The sequence below is a fragment of the Glycine max genome, chromosome 18 (assembly GCF_000004515.6).
Source record: "Glycine max cultivar Williams 82 chromosome 18, Glycine_max_v4.0, whole genome shotgun sequence".
Lineage (NCBI taxonomy): Eukaryota > Viridiplantae > Streptophyta > Magnoliopsida > Fabales > Fabaceae > Glycine > Glycine max.
In genome coordinates this window covers 856,137-878,094 of record NC_038254.2, presented here as the reverse complement: position 1 = coordinate 878,094, position 21,958 = coordinate 856,137, and the positions used below count along the sequence as shown (strand labels likewise).

Sequence of the window (21,958 nt, the reverse complement as noted above, 5' to 3'; positions counted from 1 at the left end):
TTGCATTAACTATTTGATGATGTAGTAGTAGGGATATTATGAAAATTCCCCTCTTTAGTTGTGTAAATGATGTTTTACTTGTCTGGTGGTCTAAGAAAAATGTTATATATACAATTCGTTTTGCATATAGGTTAATCATGAATGATATGGTTGACTTGTCTCATTTGAGAGTTGATAGAAAATGGTCCTTGATTTGGAGGTTAAGAGTTCTTCCCCAAGTAAGGCTTCTCATGTGGAAGGCTTGTAAGGAGTGAATTTCAACTAGGATGAGACTAAAGCAAAAGGAAGTCTAATGTTCAATTGTGGGTGTTGTGTGCAGTAATCAATTAGAGCATGCTTGACACTAATTTTTTTACTGTTCAGGAAGCATACATTGTTGGGAGTAAATTGGTATATGGCCTATGCTAGCTCATTTTATGTTGGAGGAAGATAGTTTTGTTGAGGTGTGTTTTAAAATGCTACAGAATCTCAAAGAATTGAGTAAAGCTTTTTTTTTTGCATGACTCTGGAATATTTGGAATAGTCAAAACACTACTCGGTGGGAAGATAAGACTATCTCGTTGAATTAGATTGTCCATAACACTAAATAGTTTCTTCATGATTGGAGGACAACCAAGGGAGGTAACTGATGTAATGCAAAAATACCTTGATAGGATTAAGCGGTTTCCCTTTTATAAAGATTTCTTCAAGTGTAATATAGATACAATGTTCAATATTCATAATGCCAATATGAGTTGGGGGTGTTTTGTTCGTGATGAAAAATGAGAGTTTGTTGATGCGTATGTTGGTTCCACTTGGGCATGTATGCTTGTTGAGGAAGGGGAAGCTTACGAGCTTCTTCAAGCTTTGATGTGGGCAAGGTTGTCAAACTCACAATTCTACATAAACTCGTAGAGGTTCCGTAAACTCGACTCATAGAATCGATTCGTAAACTCGTAAGAGTTTACTCAATATAAAAAATATATTAATATTCCTATATATAAAATCATATACAACTAAATATTTTAAACCTAAAATAAATCAAAATAACAAACTTTAACACTAATTCAATAAACCAACATAGTCCACACCCAATCAAACATAAATTCATATAATACAAAACATAAATTTTTGAAATAAAAGCATTAAAAAAATATATAAATAGTTCAAATGTCCATCAATTCTCTAATTAAATCATCTCCAATATCACCCCCACTACCATCATCTTCAAAGTCTTTCTCGTTTGAGAAGTGATCTTTAACATTATCATTTAAAACCAAATTGTCAATATCAAATGTATCTAAAGTTGGATCACTTAAACTTCCTCCAACCAAGTCACTATTGCTTCCACTACCACTTTCACCTAGAAGTTGCTCAACTTGGACATTGCCTTCATCAAAAATATCATCTCCCTCTTTTGTTATCCACTCATCATCAGATTCCGTATCTTCAAATGGAAGATCGAGTAACAATTTTTCTTATCGATCTATTTTTCAGCTTCAAGTTATATATTACATAAATTAAGTCATTCATCATCTTTTAATGCAAGTGCTAACTCCTCTTTGTATGGACCTATAAATAACATAGAAAACTAAAGTTCATAGCTTAACTCTGAGCTTGGTTCGATTCTATCGAGTTTACTGCCGATTTTACTCGATTTGTGATTCTACTCACGATTTAACTCATGAAGGCACTATGAAATCGAAAACTCGTATGATTTTACAAGTTAAATTGCGATTTTGATAATCATAAATGTGGACATCTAACTTTGATATGTCCCATGTCATTTTTTAAATGGACTGTAAAAGCGTAGTTGAAAAAATAAGTAGCTCAGTTCAAGATGCCTTTAAGCTGGGGTCCATAATTTCATGATGTAAACATATCATATCCTGCTGTCCAAAACTTTGAAGTTAAGTTTGTTAAAAGGGTAGCTAATATGGTAGCTTATGTTCTTGCTAAGGCTACCATTACAAATGTTAGCCCTCTCTTTTATTCTCATATTCCTGGTATAAGAATTTTATGAATTCTAATTAATGATGTTTGCTAAATTATAACCCAAATTAGCCATAATTGTAACACTTGTACAAACTATCCTTCGATACACTACTAGCGTGAATTCACAGAAGGTAGAGCAAAAAAAATAAAAATCATTGTTTGGTCTCTTAACCTCAATTTGAGACACTTTTTTATACCTCATTTGAAAAACAAATTGATTTCAATTTTGATTAATTATAATTTTTATCTAGTAAAAAAATTTGTTATGCCATAAGATAAAAAAATAAAAATATAGAAAACAAATAAAAATGTGCAAACATCATCAATGCACCATCATATATTGTACTGTTAGTTGATCATAATTTTTCTATACATTGCTTAAATACGAGATTTTACTTAAAAAAAATTAAATTTAATATCATATAACTAACAATTTGTTGGTACATTATCTTTTATTTAGTTATTCATTTAGAAAAATATATAAATTATATACCATTCCATAACACAACATTTCATTAAAACAAATAAACTTTGGGTTATTTTATTCCATAAATTCTAATAATGTATAAAGTATGCAATTTTTTTTTTTTTGCTGAAGAAAAATACGCTATTCTACTATAGTGTATTATGTTTGTCTAGTACTAAGATATTCAAATTACTTGATTTTTTTAGGTTTCCTATATATATATATATTACAAATTTTATACTTGTAAAATTTTTAAACTTGTCCTACTCATTAATATCTATTAACTTGTGTTAAGTTAGGCCATTTTTTTTTAGAGGAAAGTTTGGCCATGTTGAAAACTCAGTTAAATTGCAAAACTTTATTTAACCATGTGTTGTCCCAAAAAATTATGATTCTTAGAATGTGTCTAAGTTTTTTTAGTGTTCCTACAATTTGATAAAAGTCAACCAAATGTTATCATCGAAAAACTACCACTACTACTGTTTATTTTTTTTAAAAAATACTCGATAGATGACATTAAAATGTTAAAAATTTACAAATTCCAAATAATAAAAAATAATTAGCTAATAATAGATAAATGGGCCTGGACTGTCCAGCCCAGTTTACAGAAGCATGGGTGAGCCCTATGTTGGTTTCGGGTTGGGGTTCTGTAATTGAAATATCAGAAAAAGGTGGGAAGCATAATAGAAGGTGTGTGGAGTTAGGGCTTTACAGTGTTTCTCTTCCTTCTTCTTCTTCTTCTTCTTCTTCTTCGTTGAATCGCGATTGTTCTGTGCGAGAGAAAGAAGAGAGAGATCGAAAATGGCGTTGGCTTTCGACGAGTTCGGAAGGCCGTTCATAATCCTGAAGGAGCAGGAGCAGAAGAGCAGACTCCGAGGATTGGACGCTCAGAAAGCCAACATCTCCGCCGGCAAAGCCGTGGCTCGCATCCTCCGAACCTCCCTCGGCCCCAAAGGCATGGACAAGATGCTCCAGAGCCCCGACGGCGACGTCACCATCAGTAAGTAACTTCTCACTTCTCCCCCTCGCACTTGCCTCACTTCCTCCCTTCCTCGCACGTGCCGTTCTCACTCTCTTTTTTGTTTTGCAGCGAACGATGGAGCCACGATCCTTGACCAGATGGACGTGGACAACCAAATCGCGAAGCTGATGGTGGAGCTCTCGCGGAGCCAGGACTACGAAATCGGCGACGGAACCACCGGCGTCGTCGTCATGGCCGGCGCGCTTCTCGAGAAGGCCGAGCGCCTCCTCGAGCGGGGAATTCACCCCATCAGGATCGCCGAGGGTTACGAAATGGCGTCCAGGATCGCCGTCGAGCATCTCGAGCGCGTCGCCAACAAGTTCGAGTTCGACGAGTCTAATTTGGAGCCCCTCATTCAAACTTGCATGACCACACTCTCCTCCAAAATGTAACTGCAATTGTGTTTTTTTTAAACCTAATTGCTCCGTGCATAACTTGCATTGATAACGTGTTTATTATTGTTTTGATGGTGTAGTGTGAATCGCTGCAAGCGTAGCTTGGCTGAGATTGCTGTTAAGGCTGTTCTTGCTGTTGCTGATCTGGCGAGGAAGGATGTTAATTTGGATCTGATTAAAGTGGAAGGGAAAGTTGGGGGTAAATTGGAGGATACCGAGTTGATCTATGGAATTGTTGTGGACAAGGATATGAGTCATCCTCAAATGCCTAAGCAAATTGAGGATGCTAAAATTGCTATCCTCACTTGCCCCTTTGAGCCTCCCAAGCCAAAGACCAAGCATAAGGTTGATATTGATACAGTGGAGAAGTTTCAGACGTTGAGGTTGCAGGAACAGAAGTATTTTGATGACATGGTTCAGAAATGCAAGGTGGGGTTTCAATTTACTTTGGTTTTAACCTTCTACTTGAAGTGCCATGTTTCCTTACTATAGCCTGGTGTGTAAGCCTTTTGGGATTTAAATTTGAATTGATCTTTTTTATTCCCCTCGGCACCCTTTTTGTCTTCCTAGAAATTAGAATGTGTTTGTATTTAGGAACTGACAAATGGATGTGCAGGATGTGGGTGCAACCCTTGTCATTTGCCAATGGGGTTTTGACGATGAAGCAAATCATCTCTTAATGCACAGGAACTTGCCCGCTGTCAGATGGGTTGGTGGTGTAGAGTTGGAATTGATAGCTATAGCAACTGGTATGGTTTAGTTGAACTATGTATGCTTTGAAAGTTTGTGGATTCTTTGTAAGGATGTACATTGTGGGTTTTAGATATTCTTCTATGCCTATTAACAAAGCAACGATCTATTTGTGAATACAGGTGGAAGAATTGTTCCTAGGTTCCAGGAGTTATCTCCAGAAAAGTTGGGAAAGGTATAATCTTGCTCTTGATGATTTCATTTTGTGGGATTACAGGACCTGCAAAATTTATTTTTTTGCAGTCTGTTGTCATTTTCAATTTACATGCAATTGTGGGGGTTAGTAATTCAGAATATGTAGCATTGGTAACATTTTAACTGTATCCTTTGTTGGGGGTGGAAAGTCTCATGCTTCATTTGTTTGTGCATTTGACAACAAGCAAAGCAACATTGATTTGTGTTTTTTTAAGGCTGGTATGGTTCGAGAAAAGTCCTTTGGTACAACAAAAGACCGAATGCTGTACATTGAACATTGTGCAAATTCAAGGGCTGTAACCATATTCATTCGTGGAGGTAAAGACATACTGTTTGATTCCTTCATTCAACTGGTTTTCTTTGAATTTCATGTAATTAGTTACCCACTTGGAGAAAAATATTTTTTTAAGTGTACTGTTGTTCAATATTGTATTTATTTCTTTATTGCATTGGGTGTTGATTATGAACTTCTAGGCTATGTTTGGATTGATTGAAAGAAATGGATGGAATGAAGTGGAATGGAGTATAAAACAGTAGGCTTTTAGTTGCTAGAGATGGTTCGAGTGATTACTCAAACTCAATGAAATTACAGTAATATCATAATTAAAATCAAAATAAGAAATCAATTATGAGCTCCATCCAATACCTCCGATTTGAGTGGTAAGAAAGAAGACAAAAAAAATGATGGAAACAGATGGATAGGTTCTGTCACTTGCCCTTCTCTTCCATTCTTTATTTTCAATCTAAAACATAGCCTTAAATATTTCCTTATTAGGCTTTGCAACTTTCAAGTTATGCATATTTTGTGGAGCTTTTTAAAATAGACTGAAGACTGATAAATGTCTAATCAACCTTGACAAATTAAAAGTATCCCTCTATTTTGGTAGGTAACAAAATGATCATAGAGGAGACAAAGCGCAGCCTTCACGATGCCTTGTGCGTGGCTAGGAATCTTATCCGCAACAATTCTATTGTATATGGTGGTGGTTCAGCTGAGATTTCTTGCTCTATAGCCGTGGAGGCAGCTGCTGATAGATACCCTGGAGTAGAACAGGTATGGATATTATTAAACTCATGTGGTTTAATTTTTATTCTGTCAGAATAAACAGAGTTTTTACATTTTCAGTGAATCCAATGAACCCACCTATTTAAAGAAGCTATTAAAAATCATTTTGTTATTCACGGATAGTGTATAGGAGTGATGTCGAGTTACTGACTATGGATCCAATGTAATGTCATTGCTTAAACAAACAATTTTTTTTATTTTTTGTGTATTCCCAACCCAAAGCATTATTGATTGCTTATTTTTCTTCACGTGCAGTATGCTATTAGAGCATTTGGGGATGCTTTGGAGGCCATCCCAATGGCCCTTGCTGAAAATAGTGGGCTGCAACCAATTGAAACATTATCTGCTGTTAAGTCTCAGCAAATAAAGGTAATAGATTGAACATGATGATTGCTTTGACTATGTTAAACATCATCTCCTTTTCTGTATATCATGGCGCTTACCTTAACTCTTCCTTCAGGATAATAACCCTCACTTTGGCATTGATTGTAATGATGTTGGCACTAATGACATGCGTGAGCAAAATGTCTTCGAAACTTTGATCGGAAAGCAGCAACAGCTCTTACTTGCTACTCAAGTTGTCAAGATGATACTGAAAATCGATGATGTCATTTCCCCATATGAGTACTGATATTTTTAAACTCAGTCATGTTATACGTCAAGATGCTAATTGGTGATAGTATTTTGTTTCAATTGGTTTGTTTGTAGTCAGTCCGTACGCTCACTTGAAATGTAAGATTTTGGCCCGGTTTGTATCGGAATTGGGTGTTTTTGTTTTGTTGCAATTGCTATGCTTTTGATATTGATCATTATGGATTAGTTGTTTTTGTAGATGTTTTAATCTTTGTTTGTAGGCGGAATGAAAATTTGTCTTAGTTCGTAGTCTTATTTTGGGCTCTTGTAAAATGGTTGTTTGATTGGTTGTGCGACTGAGCGGTTGTAGTCTAGGCGAAAGTGTTAAGGGCGTTAAAGTCCTTTTGTTAGGCCGTTGCTTCCTGCACTCCTTTTTTGGCTTCTGGAATGACGAATTTGGCTTCCAGAATGGTTACAAACTTTGGCTTCCAGAATGACCAATTTAGAAGGTTAAAAACAAATTTCGAAAAGAGCCCAGGAAACAACTTGGAGGTGCAGGAAACACCCACCTTTTTTTTAATGTAGTCGTGGACCTTGTGTTTGTCCGATGGGAGTGCAATTTATTTTTAAAAAATATCTCGAAAAACTAATCGGAACTGAGGGAATGGTTAATAACAAGTTAAAAGCAGTAATCATGGCCCTGAAGAAAAAGTTAATTATGGCCCTTTCAAAAATAAAAAATCAGTTAATTGTGGCAACCTGATTAAACATTTTTTAATCTAACGGTGGTGGTGCAGTTTTTAGGCCCTGAGGTGGTGTAAATGCAATACGCATTATTGTAGCGAATGAGTGGAGGAATTAAGTCTATTAAAGTGTAGTGTCAAATGTTAGTGGCCTTTCAGCAGCTCGAATTTAAATTATTGATTATAGGCTATTGCATATTCATCAACAATACTCTGTTCGATTCCCTGTTCAATAGCACGGTTCTATCTGTCATTGCCCCTTAATGGGAATGGATGTCACAGTTGATATAGTATTTAACACTTTCACTAGAACAATGGAAGTTTTGGCAAGCCAAAAAGTTGTACCATACTTAAATAAATTAATTGTTTTCTAAGAACTATCGATACTACTAGCAGTCTAGTGGCATAGATTGCCCTTGTTGCATCTAAGTGCTCCAGCCCCTGCTGTCATGGAAACCACAAGCATAGGTGGTCGTGCTGCCATGCTTGACGCTTTATCATACCTAGCAGTTGCCCCCGCCCCGGAAGCTGTGAAGAAGGCACCATTCAGCATTAGATCTCCTTCAGACCTCCAATTCCATTTCCTCCACTCACTCTTTGATGATTTAAAATGTTTGGTCACCTGAAATCATCCAATGACTTTCTCAGTTTATTGAAAATAATGCCATGAAAGGCCATTTATTGATTCTATTCAACGCATGCAACTAACACGTCGTATTTATTTTGTATCTCTTGCCTCTTTGTGGTCTTCATCATTTGGAGCACGAAATCTATTGCCTTGGCTGAAAATAGTTGGGGATGAACTCCCACCTATTGCATAATGTTGCCAATTTGTGTAATCATTGTTCACCACATGAAAGTATCCAAACCTGCATCTGCAAATTTGTGTAGGAAATTAAATCAAGCTGCTGCCTTTTACAAATGAAAAGAATAGGACAAGCTAAACAAAAACAAGGCTTATTTATGTTTTAGTACAGAACAACCAACTAATTACCTCGGCATTCTTCCCCCTAGTCCTACTCCAAAATGGTTGAAGGCAATGGTGACTTGCATGTTCTTGTCAGCTTTATAGGAATCACTGTGGCCCAAGAGCATGACCTTGTTATGGTGTGTCATGTTATTGTTGGAAATGGTGATGGCCGTTGAGCCATGAACAACATCAATGAGGCCATCAAAACAGTTTGACAAGGAGCAATGGTCCACCCAAACATGGCTCCCACCAAAGATTGTGATCCCGTCACCGTCTGATCTTGCACTCCAGCTACGATGGTTAGGAGAGTCACTCACATATCCACCCCACCCCTTTTGCAATCATGGATGTGTATGCCATGAATTATGATATTGGTCTTCTTTTGCACTCTAATGCATGGCCCTCCTCCAGCAATGTGGATGGTTGCTCCTCTTCCATCAATGGTTTTGTAAGAATTAACTAAGAGATCCTTGTGTAGCTTGATCACCATGTCATGCTTGAAAATGATCCACAAAGGCTCTTGTTGAATAACACCATGTCTCAATGTTCCTGGCTTGGGGTTCACAGGGTTATCACTAGGGTCAGTCACCACATATATTTTCCCATCTTTTCCACCAATGGCATGCTTACCAAACCCAATTGCACAACTAGCTAGACGCTTTCGGTTCCTTTCCCAGTTGGGGTCGCACCTCCAACAATCATCAATGGGGTTCCCCGTTCCACAAGAAAGATACCCCAAGTTTCTCCTTGAGCCATTGATGCTCCTATACAGTAAAATTAAAGAACATGCTCCTTTCAGTGTCATTCTTAAACATGATGCATGTGTGTTCTAGTCTTAAAAAATGTTGATCATTCATGAGAATGGAAACCCAAATTTCTCCTATGGTAATCGATGATCCTATGGAAAGAAAAAGTATACAAATGTGCTGAGGTCGCTAGCACATATGTTTCATCGTTGAAGGTAGTGGCCGGTCACTAACATGTGTTTGTTCTATTCCTAGTGCTAATGTCTACAATTATTTCTTGTCACTGTAACATGCTTCATCACAAAAAGCATTCGGAGAATATTCTACTTTATTCTTTTGTGGAATTGCATCATGCTGATGTATATAAAAAGAGAAAAATGTTCAAAATTATAAAAGTAATACACATAATTAGTTTAAAAGAATTTGAATTTAAAATTTAAGATAATATATAAATGTGAAAAATCATAGCGTTATTTTTTAAGGAAAAATTACAACTAAAAAATAATTCTTAAGACGTTAATTTAATATATAGGGATGAATAGTTGTTACTTTTAAAAAAAAATATAGCATCTAAATAAGTTTAACACAAGAAGTATTATCTCAAGATACTTTTTGTCGTATTTCATGGTAATGGACTAATAAAATAGTACAAACCAACTGGTAATGCAAGATGCGGTTTATGTGGTAAAGAAGAAAAATGAATCAAAACAAAAGACACAAGATCTTTCTGTTTTCCAACATTAGATTTTGGTGGAATAAGACAGAGCGTAATTTTGTTTGAAGATAGAACATTTTAAAAGATGCCACGGGGGAGGGAGTGTGTAAGACTGTAACATGTCGAAAACAAAGTACTGAATATATATAACATACTTTTGAACTTCCTGGATCACTAATTCAGGGTCTTGAACTGGAGAAGCATAGATCACAGATGGGGCAAGAAGCAAGAACTGGAACATAAATGTGAATGAAAATGCCATAATCTCTTGCACTACCTAAATGGAGGAAAGAATACATTAATAGAGAGAAACTATACAGTTATATATGACTTCCTCAGTCTATATTTAAAAGTGATAGAAGTTGAGCTTATATAGGTAGTAATTAAACTGAAATAGATCAAGGGTTCTGAATTCCTTATTAAACTAGAAAACCTTGTTTAATGTCCGGGATTTGTGCATTATAAATTCCAAGGTCAATTTACTCACTATTATAGAGTCTATAGAGTATAGACACATTACTTTAATTAGCAAATTATGCTGATAAGAAAAAAATTACAATACACTGAAATTTGAGATATAGTATGAAGTATCTGTCTGTATTCGAGCCTAAGAGGTACCGTTGTAGTTGACAGCATCAGAATCTGGCACTTTCTTTGTCTATCATCCATCAATTATGCTGCATGTAGTATTGGTCGTTAAATGAGGTACATTTTTTTTTTTATTGATGATTGATCTATTTCACATTTTCACTCTCACCGGCGCATATATCATATATGTAATATGTCCATCCAATAATTTTTTTCACAAACATATATTTTTTATTGAAACAATTTTGCTCGAATTAATATGGACAACAAAGTTCTTCGAGTTCCTGTGTGTTAGTTGATGATTGACCTATCATTTTATTTTGATGAATACTAATATTGGTCCAAGAAAAGTTACATGTAGCTTTCATATCAGATTCCTCCGGCTAAACGATTCTACTAATTTGTTGTGTCCTTGGTTCTTAGCGAAACGTCCACACTCACATGTAATCCTCGGATTGTGATCGAATTGCTCTGGATGATTAAGAGTCCCATAGCTGTCTTGTTTTTAAATTTATAATAATTAACAAATCATTGTCTTTTTACTTTCTAAACTGCCGTCTGGCGCATAATTTTCCAGGAGACTATTGTATGCTGTGGGTGTAGATTGTCTCACATTATTATGGTATTTATTTCCATTTATAAAACCTTCTCATAAATAAAATTAGATGGACAAATCATTGTTATAACCAGAAAGAATAAATTTTTAAATAGTTCAAACTTCAAACGTCTTCTTTAAGAACCATGAAAAGCCGGCATTGCATATAGTTGAGAAATTCTTTGTTCCCTGCCTCTCGCAGGATAAAAAGCAACCTTTGTTTTTTTTTTTTTGTTGGAAGGAAAAACCGAAAACGCAACCTTTGATTATAATAAATTTTTTTTTTTTCACAAACTCCCATTTTAACGGAAAGGAACAATAAAAAAAGAGCAATCTCAAGAAAATTAACTATTGATATTTCAATATCTTTATAATTTATTATGTATGTATATATAACGTAGGTTGTTGATTTTTTTTTAATCAACGACTAAGATTATTATTATTTTTGAGGGAGACAAAAGATTATTTATTTTACTTTTTAAAGTGAGTTACTTAATTTAGAGGAGTTATGTTTTTTTTTCATCATGACATTGGTGTGGAATATCTACTAGTTTCATTGATAATTAATTTTCCTCAAAAAATTTAACTCATTAACTTTAGTGAGATCTTTTCTTCTAATTATATTTTTTTATTTATAAAATTCGAAGTTAAAACCTTACTCAATGGACCAAATTTATAACCACTTGAATTAACGATTTATTGGTCAAGTCGCGTCTTAGTTTTCATATACTATCAATCAATTAAAATCAATTTATAAGTAAATTATAAATGTCATTATTTTATTTTTTATGATAATTTATTATTAGATAGAACTATAAAGATCCTTTATATTGTCAAAAAAATTACTTAAATTCTTTATGTTAAAATTAATTTGATACTAAAATTAAAAGAGTTATCTTATTCTCCCAAGTGAAAAGTTAAATTTATTAATTTATTTTTTTTAATGTTTAATTATGTATTTAGCTCTTATAAAATGAGAAAATTTTGTTTTTGATCTTGTAAAATTTTTCTTTAATTTTTATCCTTCAAAAATTTTAAGTCACTTATTTTGGCCCCCTAAAATGACTGAATTTTGATTCTAGTACTTGTAAAAAAACTCTTTATTTTTTATCCATCCAAATTTGAAATAACTATTGTTGGTTCCCTGCGTTTGTGTTCATTTTAAGGTAGATAATTAATACTCATTTTGTACCACAAATACTAGTGGGTGTTATTTGAGATAATAAGTTGGCATTTCGTTAAATACATAAGCAGTTAAGAATGTCACATGACAGCAAGGATATAAAATAACGATTTTTTATATTTTTGATGGATGAAAAATATTTTCTTTTTATATGGATCAAAATTAAAATTCATTCATTTTATATAGACAAAATATATTTAACCCATAACTTAATTATTGAATTGATGTTAAATAACCCACGGAATAATATATAACATGTGCAAATTTTGAATACATTTATTAATTTTCTTTTAAATTATGAGCATTTCTCTTAAAATTTTAAAAATTGACTGGTAGAGGGAAGATTATCTCTTCCTTATATATATTAAAGTTGAACTTATATAAGTGATATTGTCGATCATATTATTAATTATTCAACAAACACCCTTTATGTCAAGAACTCAAAGGGATAGGTAATTTTAATTCAAAGGATTGATACATTAGTGTAAGGTTTCATTGTATTTATATAATTGAGAACAATTTATTTAATAAAAGAATTTATATTTAATTCTTACAGTATATAAAATTTCTTTGAATAAGTAATAATCATACATCACAAGTAAAATTAATTTTTGACTCAATAAATCGGATAACACACATAATTTTTGACTTAAAAAAAACCGGACAGTTTAAAAGGCTTTACAACAATTACTATGAATATATAAGCATAGTGTACGTGTAAGCCATCTTTAGTAAACAGCCAAGCGACTGTGTCTGAACTGAAACCCCTCATTTGTTCATGTGAGCAAATTATTAGAGGTTAAATCATGGGCCCCTCATTGGGATGGGTTTATAATAATTTTGGTCCTACATGTAAATTGTAGAAGGTGAGAACTCCCCTAGAAAAAAAAGTGCCAAAGGAATTAGGGCCCCAAAAAAGTGAAGAAAATAGGAAGCAAGGTCCTCGAGGATGAGAGCATATTGCATCTAGTGACCAAAATGCACACAGTGAACACTGATTCTCAATCTCATCCTAATAACTCAATGAAAGGTGACTCCCCGCAACTATTGGCTTAACTTCTTGATATCTAAAATGGTTTTGTGCTTGGTCATTGATGGTTTGATAAAATCTCTATTACACAATTCGAACACAACATTTTTCTAGTAGTTGTTTTTCTTGTCATTATTGTAATGATTTTTTTTTATTTTATTTTATAATCATTTTGTAATAAGTATTAGGAAAATGCTGACCAACCCCTTTATAGTATGTTTGGTTTAGGAAACAAAAGTGAAAAGAAAAGAGTAAAATGTAAGACGATTTTTTAAGTTGTTTGATGCTTTCCAAAAAAAAAGTTTGAGATAAAAAGGAAAAAAATAAAATTTTCTTTCCACTTTGTGTTTTAGTGTGTAGAAAATAAAAGAAAGGAAAAATATATGTAATTAATTTGACATAAATACCCTAAATAAGAATAAAATGTGATATAAACAAGGTGAAATTTGTATGAAACTCTTTCTTTCTCCTGCTATAATACGAAGGAAGGATTTTATTACCCAACTAATTAACTGGAGGCATACTCTATTAGAATTATCCTAACATTATATATACAGTTTTTTTTTTGAGGCAACATTGTATATACTGTTAGATACTTAGATAGTATTACTATGAATAAACAGATATAATATAAAAACTGTGCCATTATTATATAATCATCACAGACAATTGAACTTTATAACAGCAAAATAAGTCAGATGCTAAACTTGAATCCGGAGTAAATTAGAGGAGAGTGTCAAATAGAGGACAAAAAATGACAAATTTATAGTATTTGCTTAAATGCCAAACCTTTCATTGTGCAATGCATTCTGAAAATCAGTGTTTGGTGATGACATTTATAGCAACAGTATCTTGTCGGAGACACAAATTAAACTTCAACTATTGTCACTTTGTAATGCGATAATTAAGTGCCAGAAAAATTATTTGTTGCGTTTCAAACTCATTGCCTTGCATGTGAGAAGAAAATCAATCAATCCCTCTGAACAATAGAAGTTGTATGTCAACTTCATCAATGCATTCACAAGTCATTAAAGATGTTTGTCCCCATATAATGGCCCTATCTTTGAACTACGTTCCAATTACCAATGACGATATACCTGTTTCCCTTCCCTTCCACTCCATGTGAGGCTTATCGTCTACAATATGATAAACGATCTTTCTAACGTGCACATGAATATTCATTGATGAAAAGTTATTGTTGTGATATTTTTTATTCTGATATAAATATAATTAAGAAAAATATATAAAAATATGAAATTTAATTAAAATAATTTTATTTAAATTATAAAAATAAATTCGTGTGAATAAAAATATCACATTTACTTCATTATTATTAAATAAAATTTATTAAAAATATATCTGGCTTAAAATAAGGTTATTCAAGTTTACAAAAGAACTCAAATTAAATAAGAGAATAAAATAAAATAAAATAACATATTTAAAACATCATGCAGTTGAAATAGAAATTCATGTTCTTATATCACATCCTATCATATTGTGTCTCAACGTCCTTCTTTAAACGAAGGTTCTTTAAAGTTATTCATCTAGTCATCTGCTCCCTCAAACACAAGGTTCGAGATCATCATAGGATCCAAACACAAACAACACACGGAAAATAAGTTATTTCATTCATAAATAGGTAGAGATAAACGAAGACACACATATACAATATAACAAACTCAATTTAGCACAATTTGTATCATTTTATCACTCATTGTGTAACATCATTTATCCTATGGATTTAATCACAAAATCACATTCCACACCTTCACATTAATCACATGTTCAAAACAACAAATCTCAAGTATAATACAACATCTCACACTCACACAATTCATTATCCACCATCACGTAGCAAATCACAATGATCATTACACAGACGTTATGCAACAGATATACTAAGACTCAATCCTATATGCAATGTTGTACCATATCAGTAAAAAACCTCATCAGGTGCCTAAGAGTACATGACAAGACAAACTACACACTGGTAAGTCAAATCACTCTCACTAGATAAAATTATAGGGAAACCAGTCAGGGTCACACTGTTTTGTGAGAATGCTTCAACTATGTGGGATCAGTACAAGCTTAAAGAAATACTCAAATTGGGTGTATTTACTCCAAGGCCTAGACTCCGAAGAATCTATTAGGGTCTTTCCCTCTTGATTCAGGTCCTACCCAAAAAATATTTTAGCATGCAGACTCCATCCATGAACTATGCAAAACACACGACTCCTCAATTGTTCTCAAAATAATTTTAACTCGTTGGGTTTTCACAGTAGACCCATGACAATACTCATCGCGCATTAACCTGTTGCTCTTAAAGGGTCTTACAGTCGTGTGATTGTATAGTTCATAGCTCATAACTCAATACACACAACATCTCAACATGTGTGATCTCACAATTTAACACATACTCAACTTATCACATACATCTAATCTCAATCACAATATTAACATATACATGGCACAAATACAAACTTTACTTATGAACTATGCAATGCACACAACTACTCAATTATTTTCAAAATCATTTTAACTCATTGCGTCTCAAAGTGATTTAACTCGTCGAGTTTCCACAATGGATCCCATCACAATACTCGTTGTGCAAAAACTCATCGCTCTTAAAAGATCTTACTGTTGTATGATTGTACAATTCATAGCTCACAACTTAATGTCATCACTTTACACTTCACAATAACATGTATAATCACATTGAGGAACGTATTAATCCTACACTTGTTCACAACACATGTCTCATCACACCTTCTCACCGAACAAAATCCCTTAATCAATTTCAAAAAAACATACAAGAATCAAGAATTTCCAAATTTTTAGGTTTCTAACATTTAAATCCAAACACTTAATTAAACCATTTAATTCGCATTAGGGCATCAATTGACCCGTCAAACATGAAAAATTTGTAGTTATTGTTATACAGGCAAAATTAAAACGCATAAAGCACTCTAAAATTAATCTCAATTTGATCCTTTAAGGATCCATGCACTTGTTCACTCTAACTCCAATTGCAATAAATTGATCATTTACCTCTAAGTGGGCTCATGTGTGTAGTCCAAAAGTGATAGCGGCGTCTTTAGCGATTTCTTAAGATTCCTCAAGCTTTTCCTCTGATTGTTCTACTAGGATTTCCAAGCGTTAGAAAGAAAGAAGGGATTGAAGCCTCAGTTTCACTGTCTTAGTGCGAGGAAAATTTCTCTCTTTACATATATTAATTTTCACAAATCCCAACGGTGGGAATAAGAGAAATTGAGTTTCTAAGGTGGTGTCCAAATGTCAAGGTGATCCAACAGTTAACAAGTCCAAGATCATATTTTTACTAAGACATGCTTGAGTGTATGCGAAAAAAGAGAGGATTTTAGAAGAGGAAGAAAAGAGAATGAATTTGAGAGGAAGAGAAAGCGTAGAAACATGTTGTAAATATGAAAACTTACCTAATATGTCTCTATTTATAGTTTGGATATTTTGAGCCTATTATTTACTTTATTTTTTATTATTTTATAAAAAATAATTTTATTTTACTATTTCATTAAATAAATAACCAAGTAAAACCTTTCTTTATTTTCTAAAATATCATTTTACTTTATTCATTTTTTAATACTATGAAATCCTTATATATTTAACAAAAACCATTTTCTCTCATTTATTTAATTTTTAAAATTTTTATTAATTTTTAAATATTTATTTATTTTACGAAGAATGAAATGTTACACTTGTGAAAATTCCTGTAGAAGAATTAAAAATATTTTTTTTAAGTAAATGATTATTTGATATCTAAATATGTAAATCTATAAAACCTTAGTAATTTGAAAGAAAGAAAATCCTAGTTTAATTTCTGAATATGTAAAAAAATGCGATAATTAAAATCAAAATACTAAATTGGATTTTTTTAAAAAAATACTAATTTATCATCAATCTATACTCTTTTTTTTTAAAAATTAGAGCGATAATCGATGGAAAAACATAAGCATCCCAAGGATGTTGATACTCTTATGAGAACCCAAAGCAGATAACCCCAAATATCATTAAAAAGATATCAAAGCAAAATAAACAAAATGGGAAAACTAAGTTTCCTTCTTTGAAAATATGAGAGGAAAGCAAAACTATATGATTCTATTTACAAAAAATTAAGCAATTTTTCCAATGCCAACAGATGGACCAAGGAACAATGGACGAGTTTCTCAGCACTTGAATCACCAACATAGAGTCAGACTCCAACCAGATTTTACATATGTTAAGATATCATTTACCCATGAAAGTGGGTTTTTCATGAACTTAGCTCAATCCTACAAAATCAACTTATAAGGTGAAGATTGTTCCTCACTTATATGATTTATCTCGACACAATCTTCATTCGATACGAAACTTCAACATGTTCCATTTTGTCCTCATGACGGACTTTCAACACACCTCTATATTTAGGTGTGACCACAACCCAATTTTTCTATTGGAAATTATATTAAGTTGTATAAAAAATTATAGTGAAGTGCATTAACAATATTTTAAAAAATTAATCAAGTTGTTTTAAATAATTAGAAAAACTTAATAAAATGTATTTAACTTTTTAAACTAATATCTATAGATACACTTAGAAAAATCGTATGATAAAATACAGTATGGGATGATAATCAGATCGAGGCAGAGACACAACTAGATAGGGAAAGTAGTAGTATAAGATAATTAAGCATTTCATTGAACCTACTTAATTTTCTCCATTCATTGAACATTCAATTATATCAATCAACTCTTTCGCTTGTGTTGTGTTTATCAACCTCATCAACCAACTCGGTATTTGCATTACTATTTAGTAATGTACGATACCACAAAACGGATCTTTTGTGTTGTGAACACAAGCTAAGGTTGTCGTTACAAAAAAAAATGTCTAAAGAGTTGCATATACAAAAAAGTTGAATCACTTTTTTTCCCCCAGAAGTAGATACAGTTACTTGGCATGCATTATTTGCCTTTATTACTATGTAATATATCATATAATATTAATTTGGGGTGTGTTCTGATGAGTCATTCATTCAGCTCAGCAGCGTGAACCCTTTCTGCATCTAAGTGATCCAGCTGATGCTGTTATAGAACTCACAAGTGAAGATGATTTTGCTGCCAAACTGGATGCTCTTGCATAACTTGAAGATGCGCCTGCTCCAGATGCCGTAAAAAACGCACCGTTTAACATCAAATCTCCATTTGACCTCCAATTCCAATTCTTCCACTTGCTCTGTGGTGAATTCTCCCTCTTTGTCACCTGAAATTAGTTATTAAGTTCCATTCTTAATTAATTACCAACAACTGTAATAATAATGTCTACCTAAATTTCTAAAACTAATCATGTTCATTCCACAAAGTGAATGAATGTGACAATTTATATTTTACTACTTTATACAGTATGCAATAATTAAAATTCAACAGAGGAAAAATCTTTTTTTTGTCCAACTAACCTCTTTGAAGGTATTGTCATTGGGAGCAAGAAATCTATTCCCTTGGCTATTGATAGTTGGGGCAGCACTCCCCCCTATGGCATACATTCTCCAATGGGTGTAGTCATTGTTCACCACATGGAAGTATCCATGCCTGCATCTGCAAAAATCAAGATTGTCCACATAAGTGCGTGTTTGAATTTACGTTGGTTGAATGATGGAATCTTATCCAAATATCAGTTAACATGATTTCAAGTAAAAAGTCAAAAATTAAGTGAAAAACACTTATACAGCTATGCCTATAGACAAGGTTTTAAATTCCACTTGTAATTTTGTCACAGTTTTTGGTATTGAGAGAAATTGTAGACAAATGTAATTGATGCCATCACAGAATCAAAAATCTTGACATTGCGACCAAAAGCACTGCGTTTTTATAAAAGTTTGGCCTATAGGTATGGCTAAGCAGGTACCCCTAATAAAGTATCATGTGATCCAAATAAAGATCTTAATTTCTTACCTTGGCATTCTCTGCACTAGCCCTTCTCCAAAATGGTTAAAGGCAATGGTGACTTGCATGTTCTTGTCCCTAGTGAAAGTGTCACTGTGACCCAAAAGCATAACCTTGTTATGGTGGGTCATGTAATTGTTGGATATGGTGATGGCCGTGGATCCATGGATGGCATCAATTAGCCCATCACGGCAATTGGAGAGAGAGCAGTGGTCCACCCAAACATGACTCCCACCAAAGATTGACACTCCATCACCATCCGAGAGAGTCCTCCACCCATAGTGTGTAGGAGAGTCCCTCACATAGGCATTCCCTCCTTGCTTGCAGTCATGGATGTTAATCCCATGAATGATAATGTTGGTCACATATTGTATAGTAATGCAAGGGCCACCAGCAATGTGCACACTTACTCCTCTACCATCAATAGTCTTGAAAGAATTCATCATTAGCTCTTGCTTGAGCTTGATCACCATGTCACGTTTGAATATGATCCACAATGGCTCCTCTTGGATCACACCATATCTAAGTGTTCCTGGCTTGGGGTTCACAGGGTGATCACCAGGGTCAGTCACCACATATAGTTTTCCATCCCTTCCTCCAACAGCATGTTTACCAAACCCAATGGAACAATCTGCCAGACGCTTCCGGTTCTTTTCCCAATTGGGGTCACATCTCCAACAATCATCAATGGGGTTCCCCGTCCCACAAGAAAGAAATGCTAAGTTCCTCCTTGAGGCATTAATGCTCCTGCAATAAAAACAAAATAAAATAGGACATAAGTTTTGTTACCCTTTTCACTATGATGCTCAAATAAATACACAAGTACATGTATGCAGTCTTAAAAAATGTTGATAGTGAGAAAAACTTGTTTCCTACTTTTGTACATCTTCGACCACTAGTTCAGGATCTTGAAGTGGGGAAGAGCAAATGCAGCAAGGTACAAGAAGTAGAAAGAGTAACATAGATGAGAGTGGAATTGGAATTGGAATTTCCATATATAACTGCTTGATCTTCCCTCAGAATAAAAAACTTAAGAGTAGTAGTAGTACTACTAATAAGCAAGGAGGATAAAGGAATAGTACGCTTGTGAAGGAAGGTGAGGACATTTTAGACTATATATAGGGAACAAACCGGAAAACTGTGCCTCATAGTATATACATTAGGATGTTGGTAATCAGTGTTTTTGTAGTATTTTACTAGTATAAAAAATACTAATACAAAGAAAATATTTATTATATAAAACATGAGAAAACATAAAAAATTATGAAAAATATAATTTTATGTATTCTAATAAAAATATTTTTTCTTTTTTAATTAATGTTGTAAGGACATTGATTAACATTTATTTATAAATTAAAGTAAATGAAATATTGGTGCATAAGATCCGAGATTTCCATGATTTAAGGTAATCACCAATCATCCTTAATACGACACATTATTATTAGTATTCTGCTAACTATTTAAGTAAGCTCTCTAATTCTCTGTAATCTGTCTTTCCAAACGCTAGGTAGTGTGCTACTCATTGTTTAATGTTTAGTCAAAAACACTCAATTTGTTATAGTGCATTAGTGCTACGTCTAATCCACTATTCGAAATTAAGTGTTTTGGAATGTTGTTTCAAAAGTTTAATCACCAATTAACTGTGCGCCGACACTTACATTTGTGTAGATGAAATCTTTGTCGGTAATTTGGTTTATATGCAGTGAGCTACTCTAATAGTTACGGCAACTGGACCCCGCTTCAACTCATGGTCACTTTCATTCAGCTGCATCTGATTTCGCTATGGCCGTTGAAGTAGGTTTCTACTTTCTACACATTACTTACATAAATTAACATCATTAATGATGGGTCATTCTCTTACCAATATCTATGTACTAGTATTTTATATATCCCTGCACACCTATTCCTGTTCCATTTTTCTCTTGTGACTTTACTTCCGCCTGCAATTCAACTCTTCCATGCACTATTTATATTAGTATTTGAAAAATACTAATTAGTGTTCTAAGGATATTAATTAAAAAAATTTAAAATAAAATTATTTTATTTGAGAAGTGAAAAATCATATTACACGTAATTTTTTTACACTTTTTTATGATTTATACAATAAATATATTTTTTTTCTTAATTCTCCAACCAATAATTTAAAAACACGAGTTAACAAGACTCTTATTATTTTATATGTTTAGATTTCATTTCTCACAACAACAATTATGCTTTGCAATTCTTCCAATCTTATGCTTTAAGCTTTATATCAAATGAAAAATGCTCATTTATTTCCGTGCCATGATCCATGAGAGGTACGCAAAAAGACTAGACACCCTACCTTATCTAGCAAAGTGATGGGATCAGGAATTCAGGATAGAATGAGATTTAATTGTGACAATCATAAATTTTTTACAAGGAAGAAAATGATGCACACTTAATGATCTGACCAGAACACATGCATAAGCGTTAACTGCGCAGGGAAGTGAAATGTGCTTAAATGGAATCTAACTGATTTTTTTTTCCTTCTTGCTTCTGACCTTCTGTTTTCAGACTACTGTTCCTTATAATATATTTCCTATCAACAATAAATAAAAAGATAAGCCAAAGTTTTCAATTGATCTATGATAAATTTAACATCAAACACATCAATATTTAAACATGATCAGATGTTAACTTTTTAACATAATGGTCATTTGTAATTTTATACTATACAACATGAAATGTTTGCATTCTCAAAATTAAAGTGGCTAAACTTATTTACGTTTGGTCATAAAGGGAAAGAAAAATAAGAGTAAATTAAAAGAGGTATATCATATCATATATGAGACACTAACACTTAAAGAGGACACATGGGAGGACCGTACTAGAATCCGTGAATGTGGTGACACGCAGCATTATGCATGTTAGCCCATGTGGACTGTGTTTACTTTTGATACTTCTCTGAGTGGGGCCTACTGGTTCAGTGTGAAATCCTTGCCCCTCATTTGTTTGACCTCATCTCAGCTCAGACG

The 21,958-nt window shown here is 33.3% G+C and overlaps 3 protein-coding genes across 3 annotated transcripts; 1 reads left to right on the top strand and 2 right to left on the bottom strand.

The window, feature by feature from the left end:
- Nucleotides 1-3,048: 3,048 nt before the first annotated feature.
- LOC100787183 (T-complex protein 1 subunit epsilon) lies at nucleotides 3,049-6,628 on the top strand. Its single transcript, XM_003551904.5, has 9 exons — nucleotides 3,049-3,440; nucleotides 3,531-3,849; nucleotides 3,937-4,285; nucleotides 4,473-4,605; nucleotides 4,729-4,781; nucleotides 5,017-5,119; nucleotides 5,689-5,855; nucleotides 6,123-6,236; nucleotides 6,328-6,628. The coding sequence occupies exons 1-9, from the start codon at nucleotides 3,242-3,244 to the stop codon at nucleotides 6,496-6,498; spliced, it is 1,608 nt and encodes a 535-aa protein (XP_003551952.1). The 5' UTR covers nucleotides 3,049-3,241; the 3' UTR covers nucleotides 6,499-6,628.
- A 776-nt stretch (nucleotides 6,629-7,404) lies between these two features.
- On the bottom strand, nucleotides 7,405-9,915 carry LOC100803068 (probable pectate lyase 5). The gene is given in 5 exon segments (XM_041011986.1): nucleotides 7,405-7,805; nucleotides 7,920-8,058; nucleotides 8,178-8,481; nucleotides 8,484-8,917; nucleotides 9,770-9,915. Coding segments are annotated over 5 exon segments (1,209 nt in total). The 5' UTR covers nucleotides 9,877-9,915; the 3' UTR covers nucleotides 7,405-7,580.
- A 7,783-nt stretch (nucleotides 9,916-17,698) lies between these two features.
- Nucleotides 17,699-20,056, bottom strand: LOC100782388 (probable pectate lyase 5). The gene is made up of 4 exons (XM_003551895.5): nucleotides 19,839-20,056; nucleotides 18,972-19,709; nucleotides 18,476-18,614; nucleotides 17,699-18,282 (listed from the first exon to the last, which is right to left on the bottom strand). The coding sequence occupies exons 1-4, from the start codon at nucleotides 19,955-19,957 to the stop codon at nucleotides 18,061-18,063; spliced, it is 1,218 nt and encodes a 405-aa protein (XP_003551943.1). The 5' UTR covers nucleotides 19,958-20,056; the 3' UTR covers nucleotides 17,699-18,060.
- Between the last annotated feature and the right edge of the window lie 1,902 nt (nucleotides 20,057-21,958).